The sequence below is a fragment of the Ascaphus truei genome, chromosome 3 (genome assembly GCF_040206685.1).
Source record: "Ascaphus truei isolate aAscTru1 chromosome 3, aAscTru1.hap1, whole genome shotgun sequence".
In the NCBI taxonomy this organism is placed as follows: domain Eukaryota; kingdom Metazoa; phylum Chordata; class Amphibia; order Anura; family Ascaphidae; genus Ascaphus; species Ascaphus truei.
The window spans coordinates 381,648,986-381,661,345 of record NC_134485.1 but is presented as its reverse complement, the minus strand read 5'-3'; the positions used below and the strand labels follow the sequence as shown (position 1 = coordinate 381,661,345).

Genomic DNA, 12,360 nt, shown 5'->3' with positions numbered 1-12,360 from the left:
ATTCTCAACAATGCAATGCAAACTGTTTCCCACCGCAATGATATTTTAATATATGACATATCATTTATATGTAGCAGGTATAGTGTTTGTCTAAAAACTGCTTTTCAGGAGCAGCACATATGGATTGCCAGAAGGGCAAATATATATTTTCTGAACCTCTTCTTTTTATTTCATTGCTCGTTGCAGGTTGATCCCAGTGGGAAGTATGAGAACTTGGTGACGATCACGTCTTTTAAACCCGAGTTCCGCCTGGCCGGAGGCCTCAACCTTCCAAAAATTATTGACTGCATTGGGTCAGATGGAAAAGAAAGAAGACAGCTTGTCAAGGTTTCAGAAAGCACTTCTGCCTTTAATGACTGGCTTATTCCTTTCAGTGTGTTGATTTCACCCTTGCAGCACCGGCTGTGCCTAGAATGCATTGGCAGAGTCGTATAAGGTCAGGTCCCCGCTGTGGCCGGACGCTGCAGGAGCAAGAGCCGCCCCACAATGGGGCCGGGACCGCTGCGAGGGGGGGGGGGCGCCGCGCTGCGCCGACAGTTTCTCCTGCTCTCAAGAGTATTGAGATCAGGACTCACGACGGAGCGCTAGGCCACTCCCCCCGGCGGTTAACTCAATGACGGCGAACCTGCCGGGTGACGTCACGGCCGCGCCCCTATCACGCCCCCCTGTCTTTCCCCCTGCAGCTCACTGCAGACCAGGGGGACTCGGCTGCACGCGCCGCCAGCCTCGCAGACGCGCGTGCAGCGCAGACACTGGGGCCGTAGCCTATCAGAACTGTAAGAACATTCTGCGTTGTCAGCATTCACAAGAAATGCTTCGTAGTTCTTTCTCATATATGGTGTTTGTTTACATTTTTTTTTTTTATCACATTGCCTACCTTTCCCGATTTGTGTCCAAATGACTGGCTCTTGTTTGGCCTTATTGAGGTACAATATGGGATCTTGCCCAAGATTCTGGGTTCGGTCTCCTTCTTCAGAGTTTAATATGAAGGAGATCTTTTGTATTTAGCACAAGGTAGGGCAGGAGACAGCCTTGTTCTGGCACTGAGGTTGTACTTTCCTGTCATACTTAAACCTTCTTCCAAATCCACAGCCTGAAGACAAACTTCCATCTCCTTAGCGATAATATTCCATTAACATAGTGCTGACAATGTATATATTTTTTTTCTCCTTTCAACACACACAGAAATTAAAATGATGCATGGACTGACAGATATATTTAAATGATGCAGGAGCACTGACACGGAGAAAATTGAAATAATTTATTGTCAGCGTAAAATACAAGTGCTTGGGAATTTCATTTTTAGCTGGAAAATTAAAACGCATTAAATGTGACAGTTACAAAGTGATTTGATAGATTGGAAGGATGTTGTTTTCCAGGCAGTATAAACACAGCTTCGGGATTATTAGGTGAACCCACCAGACCATTGAATTGTGGCTCCCATGCCATTTTTCCCGATTTCATCATCCCTTGCCATACCTTACAAAGAACTGATCTGTAATCCCCTCTTCCAGGGTCGAGATGATTTGAGACAAGACGCTGTAATGCAGCAGGTGTTCCAGATGTGTAATACATTGTTACAGCGAAATAGCGAGACACGGAAAAGAAAACTCATTATCCGCAGATACAAGGTGACTTTAAAAACAACAAGCATTTTCATTGCTGGGCTACAATGGATGGATAGTGAGCATGTTTTCTACGCAGCCTGTGTATGTCTCTCTCTGAAGCCATAGCCTTGTTGTTGAGCCATGTCTTGTCACGACTAACTTAGATGATTTTAACCAGCCTTGTTCTGACGAGATGACTTAACACGTGGATCTTATTACAATTGTTAATACAACTCCTTACAACTGCTAATAGGTGTAAACGTACTCTCTCAGTCTGGAGCCCCAAACCTTTCTATATTAGATTAGGCCTTTTAGGAAGCCCCTTGTGGTTACATTCATGCATAATAAGGGTATTAGGAACATTTGTGGATCTTCGACCAACCAGTGATCACTTAAAAACCTTAATTAGATGATAAAATAGATGATTACTTTTTGATTTGCAGCACTCTCCTGTTACAAAGGACGTCTCTAACTATGCCTTGTGTACCAAAAAGTGGATTTGTACATGCATTGCAGTAGTGGGGTGGTGCTGCTCTGTCATAGCCAGTGTCGCTAGAAAGAAGCTCCTTATGGATCCCAGATTGACCTTCCAGGCCCAAGTCATGTTAGTGCTACTGTATGCCGCTTTCTCATGGGCCGGTCCCCCTCACAGGTTGTGCCCCTATCCCAGAGGAGTGGCGTTCTGGAGTGGTGCACGGGGACAGTTCCTATTGGTGAATTCCTTGTCAATGCAGAAGAAGGAGCTCACATACGCTACCGGCCAAATGATTACAGCAGTTTACAGTGCCAGAAGAAAATGATGGTGAGTCTCATGTTATTGGCAAACAACTCGCCATCCACCCGATATCATGTCTCATTAACAGATCATCTGCCTCATTATCCGATAATCTGCTATGTTAAAGCTTATAAACACTGGAGGGACTAGCGATGCATTAATCTGAAGAGGGATGTTTAGTCCTGCACCATTTAGAGATTTAATAAGGGAGAGAAAATGGTTGCATTCATTTGTTAATTTAAAAAAAAGAGATAAGGGCAGGTTGTTGTAATTCACAATATTACTTAACTATCCACTTTTTTTTTATATAGTTGAGTAAGTTTGTGTTTTGTTTTAAAAAGCAGTCCCCAAATATTCTGATGAAAATGTCGATATGAATCCCACCTTGGTGTAAATAAACACGGTTACAAGGCTCTATATTTAACACTGTTACATGTAATTACTTCTCCATTGTAACGTACCAACCAAGACACATTTGGAGTGGGAGATGATGTAGGCCCAGGACTTATATTTTATAATCTTTTATATTTGGAATATAAAAAAGTTCTTTAGAAGGAATTCTTAGGTAAATATAATTCCTATCTCCCGTTTGTGTAAGGAAACAAAAGCCGCGTAACAGTATGCAGAAGCCTGGGTAACATGTCTCCACAGCATAGAAATGAAAGACTAGAATCAATGTACAGTACACTGCTTACAAATATTTAGTTTAATAGGCTACTGTACATCAAAAAGGTGTATAAAAATGTTCTGTGATCGCCATTTGTAGGGGTGGCGATCTGGAACATGCTGAGGGCAGTGTATCACATTTTGCTGTTAATAATCTAACATTGGACTAAGAAAACCACAAGAAGAAAGGTGATGATGAGTAGCACAGCCACGGTTTTCCAACTCCCAATGGGACCGGAAGATATAGAACAAAAGTGAACACTCCAATGTAGCAACAGGTCAGGTTTATTGCAGGATGGTGCAGCAACAGGACAACACGAACGCACCTACGCGTTTCGTGCACTAGGCACTTTGCCTAGTGCACGAAACGCGTAGGTGCGTTCGTGTTGTCCTGTTGCTGCACCATCCTGCAATAAACCTGACCTGTTGCTACATTGGAGTGTTCACTTTTGTTCTATATCTTCCGGTCCCATTGGGAGTTGGAAAACCGTGGCTGTGCTACTCATCATCACCTTTCTTCTTGCTGTTTACTCACCTGGATGGACTGCACGCCCTGGATGTCTAGAAGTCCTGCAAGCACTAAGGTAAAGGGCCGCAGTGCCCCTACATATATATATATATATATATGGTTACCAGTGCTCTTGTTCATTATATATTGGTTACTAGGCTGGGTACTTATGGTGTTTTAGTTGTTTTAGGTCAAGTGGACCCCACTAGACACTTAGCCCGTGCCTGATAATTGCCATATTATTCATGGACTTTCTATTGTCATCCAGAATCATTTACACATATTGTGGAGGAATTCTATCCAATTTGGATGCATCACATTTATCCTACGTTGGACTAAGAAAACCAGCCTGATTAAATACTGCATTGTACTGATTAAGTCAGCTGATGGTTGTACAGTCTATGTAGGAGTCGTAGCGCTATTACTTTGTGGTAGAATGGGAGGACAAGGAGGGGGAGAAAAACATAAGAGGTTTTTTTTTTCCAGTGAATCAAGTAATGACTGAAGATAAAACTTGGATTAAAAAGAATGTCTTTTAAAAAAAAAAACACACATTAAATCTTCATTTGTATTGAAGGCTTGGGCTCCTTATCGTGTGCTGCTTATGACTATTGTAATGACTGTTTTGCAAAAGATTTTTTTGTGTAGAAAGCCACCCCTGATCAATATTGCCCTGTGTCCTGCAAATCAGCAGTTTCTCTGGTGTGTTGTGTTTTAAGGATGCGCAGCGAGGCCGATTTGAAGACAAGTACCAAACATTTCTAGACGTTTGTCAGAATTTCCCGCCAGTGTTCCGCTACTTCTGTATGGAAAAGTTTTTGGATCCTGCGGTTTGGTTTGAGAAACGCCTGGCTTACACACGCAGTGTAGCCACATCATCCATAGGTACGAACGTTTTGCATTCCTTTTTCACATTCATACATATATTTTTTTTAAAAATCATTACAGACCTGCTTTCCAGCAGTACGCATCTGTATTTTTTAATTCCTTGAAATGACAGGCCCTGAGACTCATGTAAACCATTCCAGAAGCAAAAGGATTGCTAGAAGAACAACTTACAAGTTTCTTTTTTTTGTTAATTTTGGGGACCACAAGACAGCTGGGGCAGGTACTGTGTGTGAAACAGAAACCAATACAGAGCACCATAGACTAGTGCTAAACACCGCAGTGAATGTCATTTGAACCCCACTGCTGATATCTTGACCTGGGCATGTTACATTATCCCCCTGTTCCACCTTGTTGCACAGATTCAAATTACCTGTAAATCCTTCCATAAATTATTATTTACTAAGTGCTTGAAAGCAAACTGCAGATACAGTATTTGCTAACGTAGGACTCTGAAAGTATGTGCTTGTTTGTATGGGATGGAATATACTGCCCATAGATAACTTTCCTTGACCTAGAAAAACACAGGTTGTGTATGGAGTGGACGGGTGTGTATCCCAGTTCAGCAGAAATCTTATGATGTGATGAATGTCAGTCACATAAACATACAGACCAACATAGATGTGTACAAAGTGTTAAGGAGGTTACTATAGGGGACCTGTGCCATACCCTACACACATTAGCTTGTGTAGGACAATGGAGGAGGTTCACGAAGCTCCGATACGGGGTATTGCAGGATGATCCCACGTTGAATGGCATTAAAGTCAATGCTTGTTAATTGGCCTCTTACAGAATTCAGACTGCAGAACTTTGTTTCATGATCGGGGAGGCTGGAACTGCTGCACATTATTATATTACTGAACACTCTGCGCACATGAGCATCAGCGAAGGTCATTGCTAAAGGCAGAAAAAAGCAGTGGACCTTGGGGGGTGGAGAGGGGGGAATTAATGTAATTTGTTTTCTTATTTAGATATTTTCAACTTTTAAATTTCTTTATTATTATTGTTACGTGCCCAAATAGATCGGCAACTCTGTGCAATATATTTAAAGCAGCCATCTGTGCTTGTCGCAGGTTTGTTTTTTTTTGTTACCAACCTGAACCGGGGAGAGCCCCGAAGCTGATTTTGTGGTACCCCCGGAGCTGATCTGTGGTACCTGAACGACGAGACAGAATGGGCGTGGGGTCAGCCTTGCCACTGGCAGCCATGTTTGTGGGGTTTTTTTTTTGTTTTCTCAAAGAAACTAAAAAAAGTTAAAACTCTTGTAACCCAGGAGGTCAGGAAACCATGGATCAGCTCTGCGGGATCGCACGGCTCAGGTAAGCTAGAAATCCAAATTACATGTGTGGGGTTTTGCCGCTCTACATTGTTAATACTTGGGGGGGTGCAGTTTTAGTTTTAGTTTTTAGAAATTTACTGGCTACCATAAATTGATAGTATTTATAACAGTCCAGTGTTGCATGCCCCTTCACTATTTGTTAAGACAGATGGGTACCAACCTGTAACCTAGCTTTGTTGTGTTAACTACCTTTCATATTGGGAACAAACACAACACTTTTGTTTGACTTCTGTTTCCGTGTGTATGGCTTTGTTTTATTTCCAGTCTGTTACATTGTTGGGCTTGGAGACAGACACGTGCAGAATATTCTTATAGATGAGGAGACCGCAGAACTCGTGCACATCGATTTAGGTAAACAAACGGTTAGTCACTTCTTTTCTTTGTTCTATGAAGGGAGGTACTTTTTCAATACTAATAATAAACCTCTCTTTGTTAGGAGTGGCTTTTGAGCAAGGTAAAATACTTCCCACCCCGGAAACGGTTCCTTTCAGATTAACCAGAGATATTGTGGATGGCATGGGTATTACTGGCGTGGAGGGAGTTTTCAGAAGGTATCACCATTTTTGTATTTTTCCTGTATTTTAAGTGATGCACTAAACCATTTTTTTTTAAATACGTTTACATGGCCGTGCAGCATGAACCTCAAATAATTTATAGATTATAATGATAGACGATTGAATGAAAAATGTCACACAGCCATTGCCTTTGAGTGGCATCACAAGTGCACGCATTGTCTTTCACGGCTTAGATTTTTATTATTTTAATAATTTATAAATCTTTATTACTCATTTATTTTTGGTATTAATAGAAAAAAAAATACAGGTGCATGTGGAGAATTTTCAATACGACTTTAAAATGTGTTTCTCATAATAGGGAAACAAATTAATCCTTTTTCGCTGCCAGAGGTGCCAGCAACATATCTGGGCCCCTCTGATATGTTGCTGGCCCGTCAGGGAGCAGAAGGGTTCATTCTTGCTGGCAGGACAGTGAATATCGAACGGAGTCTATGCGGGTGATTAGCGTACATATTCATTAAGTATAGAAATAAATATTCATAATGGATGTTGTCATTTCCTCTACCAGATTACAAGGGAATGTAAAAAATATTTATGGGAAACCAATCTCTCTTGTCTTATTTTCCTCAGATGCTGTGAGAAAACGATGGAGGTAATGAGAAATTCTCAGGAAGCGTTGCTGACCATTGTTGAGGTAATTATTCATGCACCGAAATGATTAAACAATCCTGTTGCAAGCATGCTGAAAACTAAGAATACAGTACTTTCATATATTCCGTTTATCAATAACAAAACGTAATATCCGCAAAGTAATTTGTACTGCATGCAGTGAGTGTTTGTGTGAGTAACCCTATGGTGGTCCTTTGGGGCATAAAAATGATTGATTGTATGGAATAAATGTTTCCAGCTGAGTATATACATACGGTTTGTTATATTTACACCTAAAACAGTGCTCTCAAACTCGGTGTAAAGTGGTTCATATAATGATCTGCAGACACTCCCTGGCAGCCCAGTGTTATATGTATAACGTGTGCGGTTTACTATGCAGGTCCTGCTCTATGACCCTCTGTTTGACTGGACAATGAATCCTCTCAAAGCACTTTACCTGCAGCAGGACGAAGCCGATCTCAACTCCACCCTCGGCGGCGATGACCCAGAATGCAACCGAAACACCTGGTGCGGTGAATTTGTTTATTTAAACAGTTACTTACTGCATAGCAAGTAGTTATATTTGTCTGCAGCTGAAATGTATTCAGAAAAGGAAGGTCTCTAGCTGGTCATCTTTCACCCAGTATGTTTAGATCCAATGATAATTACAGAGAGATACGTGGGATTCCTAAAGGGTTTTTTACCTGTGGAAGGTGTTCCATTTGTCAATATTCTAAATCTACAAAATCTTTCAAATCATATAAATCTCATCATTACATTACTAGTTTTATCAATTGCTATACATCATTTGTTATATATGTATTACAATGTGGATGCCATAAAAAATATGTGGGACGTACTACGAGACCTTTACGGTCACGTATTATGGAACATATACGTCTTATTAAAAAGAAGGATGATAAACATCCAGTCTCTCATCATTTCTCTACCTGCCCTCATGGTGATATATCTAACTTCTCGTTTATTGGCATTGAACATGTCCCATGTCATCCTAGAGGTGGTGATAGGTTAAATTTATTAAATAAAAGAGAGATGCACTGGATCTATATCATGAATACATTGCATCCCAATGGTATAAACACAGATTGGGAGCTTAAGCATTTTTTAGTTTGACTAATGAAGTATGTTTAAGTAATGGCTTCTTTCTGCTTTTCTCTGCTTTTGTATTGATATAGAGTTTATTATAGATACATGCTGCTGTTCACCATATGGAATATTATGTATACTTTGATATTTATATTTATGATATATTATATTATTATTTCATTATATTTAGTGATTATAATACTTTTTAATATTTGTTGATTATAATATTTTTTTTTCAATATTTGTTGATTCTTTATTATTTTTTATCCTGTCTTATCTATTTGATTAGTTTATTTAAATATTATTTCTATATTCTAATCCATTCCTTGTTTTTATTCATGTTGCTTGTATGTTGGTTTTATATTATCTCTTGCCACTATTTTTCAGTAGTTTTGCAATAAGTTGTTTATCATTATTTGTTGTTATATGTACTATGTATACACTTGTATGTTGTTATCTCTTTCTCCCCTTTTATACACCACTATGCTTGTATAGATGGAACGGCAATCTCATTAATTAACTTGCAGCTGCATATAGGAGTTGCCGTCCTTATCCAATTTATTATTAACCTACCACAGTCGGGCTGGTGGTATATAGAGGTGCAGGAGAAAGTTCACCACTCACTCTTTGACAAAGTCCCTTGCGGGATGAAACGCGTCAGAGGTTCCTAGCTTCGTGATGTTTGTTCCCTTTTTTCAATAAAATAGTCGATTATTGTTAGAGCTGCGTGTGGTTACCTCAGTGCACCACTTCTTCGTTTGGCTGCAGCTGAAATGTAGATGTCATTCAAAATGCCAGTGGCAGCACGGCCTTATTTGACATTACAGCATTGCCGGATTTAATGGATAATGGCTTGATCCTCTCTTTATCTGACGTTATAATAAACATGGGGTGGCCATTGACAGTCCTCAAGGGCCACCAACAGGCCAGATTTTAAGGCTATCCCTGCTTCAGCATAGGATTGAGCCACCTGGGCAGAAGCAAGGCTATCCTTAAAACCTGGCCTGCTGGTGGCCATTGAGGACTAGAGTTGGCCACCCCTGTAATAAGCCTTTCTTTTTTTTTCTTTTTTCCCCCCCTCAGCAATGACATTCAGAGCTTTAATAAAGTGGCGGAGCGTGTTCTTCTGCGTCTCCAGGAGAAGTTGAAAGGAGTAGAAGAGGGAACGGTGCTGAACGTGGGCGGACAGGTGAACCTGCTCATTCAGCAGGCCATGGACCCAAAGAACCTCAGCAAGCTGTTCCCTGGCTGGAAGCCATGGGTGTAAAGTTAGGGGCGAGAATGCACAGTTGTCTCTGCAGAGCGAGTTGAATTGTTAAATGAGCTAAAATTTCCCAAATATAATAATGCATCTTTCTAAAAGGGACTACCAAGCACATTGCAGTACTAAACGGTGCTTAGGGGGTTGTAAATCTGTAAAAGTAATTTGATTTCTATTCAGAGTTTGTACTTTCTGCCACGCTGTCCTGTTTCCCCGTGCAACCCCAAGGCCAAAGAGTTGATGTAATGGTTACTCAATAACACACCACCCACATATATCCAACAAAAGTGCAGAAACTAATGAGCATGGCTTGAATCATTGCTACAGAGCAGTAAATGCCTGTCGGGGAAAAATAAAATATTGGTAGTAATAAGAAAGCATGTCAGCCCAAATTATTTTCTGCAACCAGTTTCAATGATGCAATGGTTCTGTGGCGTTGTGTAACTGTGTCTTTAGTAATTGTGGAAACACAATCAAAGACACCTCTTTCAATATGTATGTTAAACATATGGGAATCTAGAACAAAATATTTTTTTCTCATTCTTTTTAGACACTTGGTACTGAAATATTTGTAGCACCTCTTCCACACTGTATAAATCTATCAAAATAAAATAAAAACTGTTAATAACCACCAGAGGAACCCACCATCTTCAATTACACGTTTTAGATCTGCCCCATGATGAGTGTTTAGTTACTTGCAAAGCTAGGGAAGGAGATATCTACAAATGGTTTGTTTGTTTTTTTTTACTTTATTTTTTAGACAAAAGTAAAAAATAAAGTGTATTTTAACATTCGATTCAGATGCTCCTTAAATGACCTGTTCAAATAATGTTCAAAAGAAAATGTATGTATAGACAACATTTTTTTACAACAAGCTATAATTTTATTAAATATATGTATGGACTAATACATTGCTTCTGATTATGACAATTACTTGATCCATTGTGTAAACCGTCCTCACAGACCTCAGGTAAAACAGGATTAGAGTCACTCCATTGCAAATAGGTCATTGTTTATACAGTGGCTCAACACTACATATCTGAATTATTTTACGTAAGCAAAGACTGGACCATGTGATTAAGCACAAAATATTCAGCTGACATGTTTCATACATGTGACAATTCTGTTTATACCAGTGGGGTCATTATTTTTGTTACTCTGCACCTGTTTATGAATGTAATTTGTGGTATATTTATATTTGAGGAATGTGTTTAAAGTAACCCAAATGAGGCAGAATGTGCTGGATTATAACTCAAATGTGCTTCACAAATTGGTACAGAGCAAGACTGGTCCAAATAAGCATTGTTTCATCTTGATATATTTAAGTAAACTGAAAAATAAATGTTAGGCATTGTGTAGGAGTCACCTTGATATTGGTAGCCCTGTTTTTATTTCACAAAATTAAACGTTCAGGTTATTCATTTCATTTTCAAACATGCCAATATGTTGTGTTCTTTTTAATTGTTAGAAAATAAATGTGTTAAATACATTTCGGAAAGACATGTTTAGATTGTGTATATATGTTTTGCTAATAAAGCTAAATACCGTCTACAGATCACATCTGCAGTATGTGCTGTTTATTTCCTCGCATAATGGGATGACAGGTTTCTGGAGGAAGGTTTTAGCACCTGCTGTATTTAGCACTGTCAACGGCAGATGTAGAGGAGCAGAGAAGCCCACTCCTTCCTTAATAAATTTTAAATAGGTTTTCAAATTCAGTGCTGAACCCATAATTTTACTTTATTTGGTTCAGTTCCAGGGCACACATCTGATATGGAAAATACAGAAATGTAGAAGACATTTGTTTCATCGTGTATAACCAATGCACAATGCATTATATTTGATGTCTGTACAAGTTATAACACAGCGTTGTTAATGCGTTTAACCTCTAATTGCATTTTTTACCCTTATTGGTGAAAATAGGCTCAGTAATGAGTTTTTCCTGTCAAAAATAAAATGTAATCGCCTTTTCCTCCGTAATTAAATAATGTCGATAATGACTTATCTCTACAACAACGACATTTTCTTTCACTGTTAACAGTACTTGGTTAACTAGTTATGGAAAAGTGTCATCTTCACACTTCAGCAATCTCGTTTCTTTTCTTAACAGATTGGTGCCATGATTTTAGCAATACAAGTATTTTGTGGGCGTTGGTGTTCTCTTATGTAGTGGCAAACACACAGGAAATAATCTCTCTGCAACTCCCTTTTGTACATGCTGCTTGCAGGCTGCTATGTTGTATTAACAAGTGAGAAGAAGTTGACAGTTCTTCAAAATCCTGCTGTGCACACCACATATAAAATGTTCAGGCAAAGGTAATTCTGTGCCTGGTTATAGTAAATGAATGGCAGGTTGATGAATTGGAAAGTTCGGTTGCTCTTTTTAAACTCAAGAGGTACTTTTTACCTGGCTCTGACTAGGTCACAGCACTGGTGCTCAGGACTTAATTCAGGGATTCGGCTGGCTGCTGGGATGAAGATGGCAGCAAAAGACGACAACTGGGAGATCAAGTATTAATGTTAGCCACTCCCATTATATACATTTCAAAACCATGTAGATTTATTGAGTACTGTCACAATTACCCTTGCCCTGTGTCGTCTTGAAATATAAAACGAGTGACCGACTTAACACTGCACCATATTTAGTAAACTTGATATGTCACACCTTACAAATATTACAAAAATACTGAAGTAATGAATGTAATAATTCAGGGAAATGTCTTGCAATAGCATTTTTAATGCAGCATAGATATCAATCTGATTCCAGCTCACCTTTCAGAATTGGATAGAAAGAGAAGCCTGTAACGTTAATTTGAGACAGACTCAGTGGTAACTTAATCCATAACTATGGACCTAATAAAGAAAAAGGTAATAACTCATTGTTAATGCTTCTAAGTAGCCGCTATGGCACATACTGGTGTGATATGATAGATATAAACATTAATGATTACAGTGCTGCACACCAAATAGAAATCAAACAGGGGCAAGAGACTTGCAATTTTGTGCCGGTGCTCCTGGTTCAGGGATAACCTGTCTAAAGAAATCCTGA

General features: G+C 39.4%; 1 protein-coding gene across 2 annotated transcripts in view; it reads left to right on the top strand.

Annotated features, from left to right (window-relative positions):
* Positions 1 to 10,869, top strand: part of ATM (ATM serine/threonine kinase) — a 124,830-nt gene extending 113,961 nt beyond the window's left edge. The window contains exons 55-63 of one of the 2 annotated variants that reach the window (XM_075592353.1): positions 187 to 327; positions 1,515 to 1,631; positions 2,260 to 2,409; positions 4,276 to 4,441; positions 6,045 to 6,131; positions 6,217 to 6,331; positions 6,926 to 6,989; positions 7,344 to 7,471; positions 9,134 to 10,869. In XM_075592353.1, the coding sequence (XP_075448468.1) occupies positions 187 to 327; positions 1,515 to 1,631; positions 2,260 to 2,409; positions 4,276 to 4,441; positions 6,045 to 6,131; positions 6,217 to 6,331; positions 6,926 to 6,989; positions 7,344 to 7,471; positions 9,134 to 9,317 (1,152 nt within the window). In that variant the 3' untranslated portion in view covers positions 9,318 to 10,869. Of the gene's footprint in view, positions 1 to 186; positions 328 to 1,514; positions 1,632 to 2,259; positions 2,410 to 4,247; positions 4,442 to 6,044; positions 6,132 to 6,216; positions 6,332 to 6,925; positions 6,990 to 7,343; positions 7,472 to 9,133 lie in introns of those variants that run through there. The other variant, XM_075592354.1, reaches the window with a different exon arrangement.
* Positions 10,870 to 12,360: the final 1,491 nt, after the last annotated feature.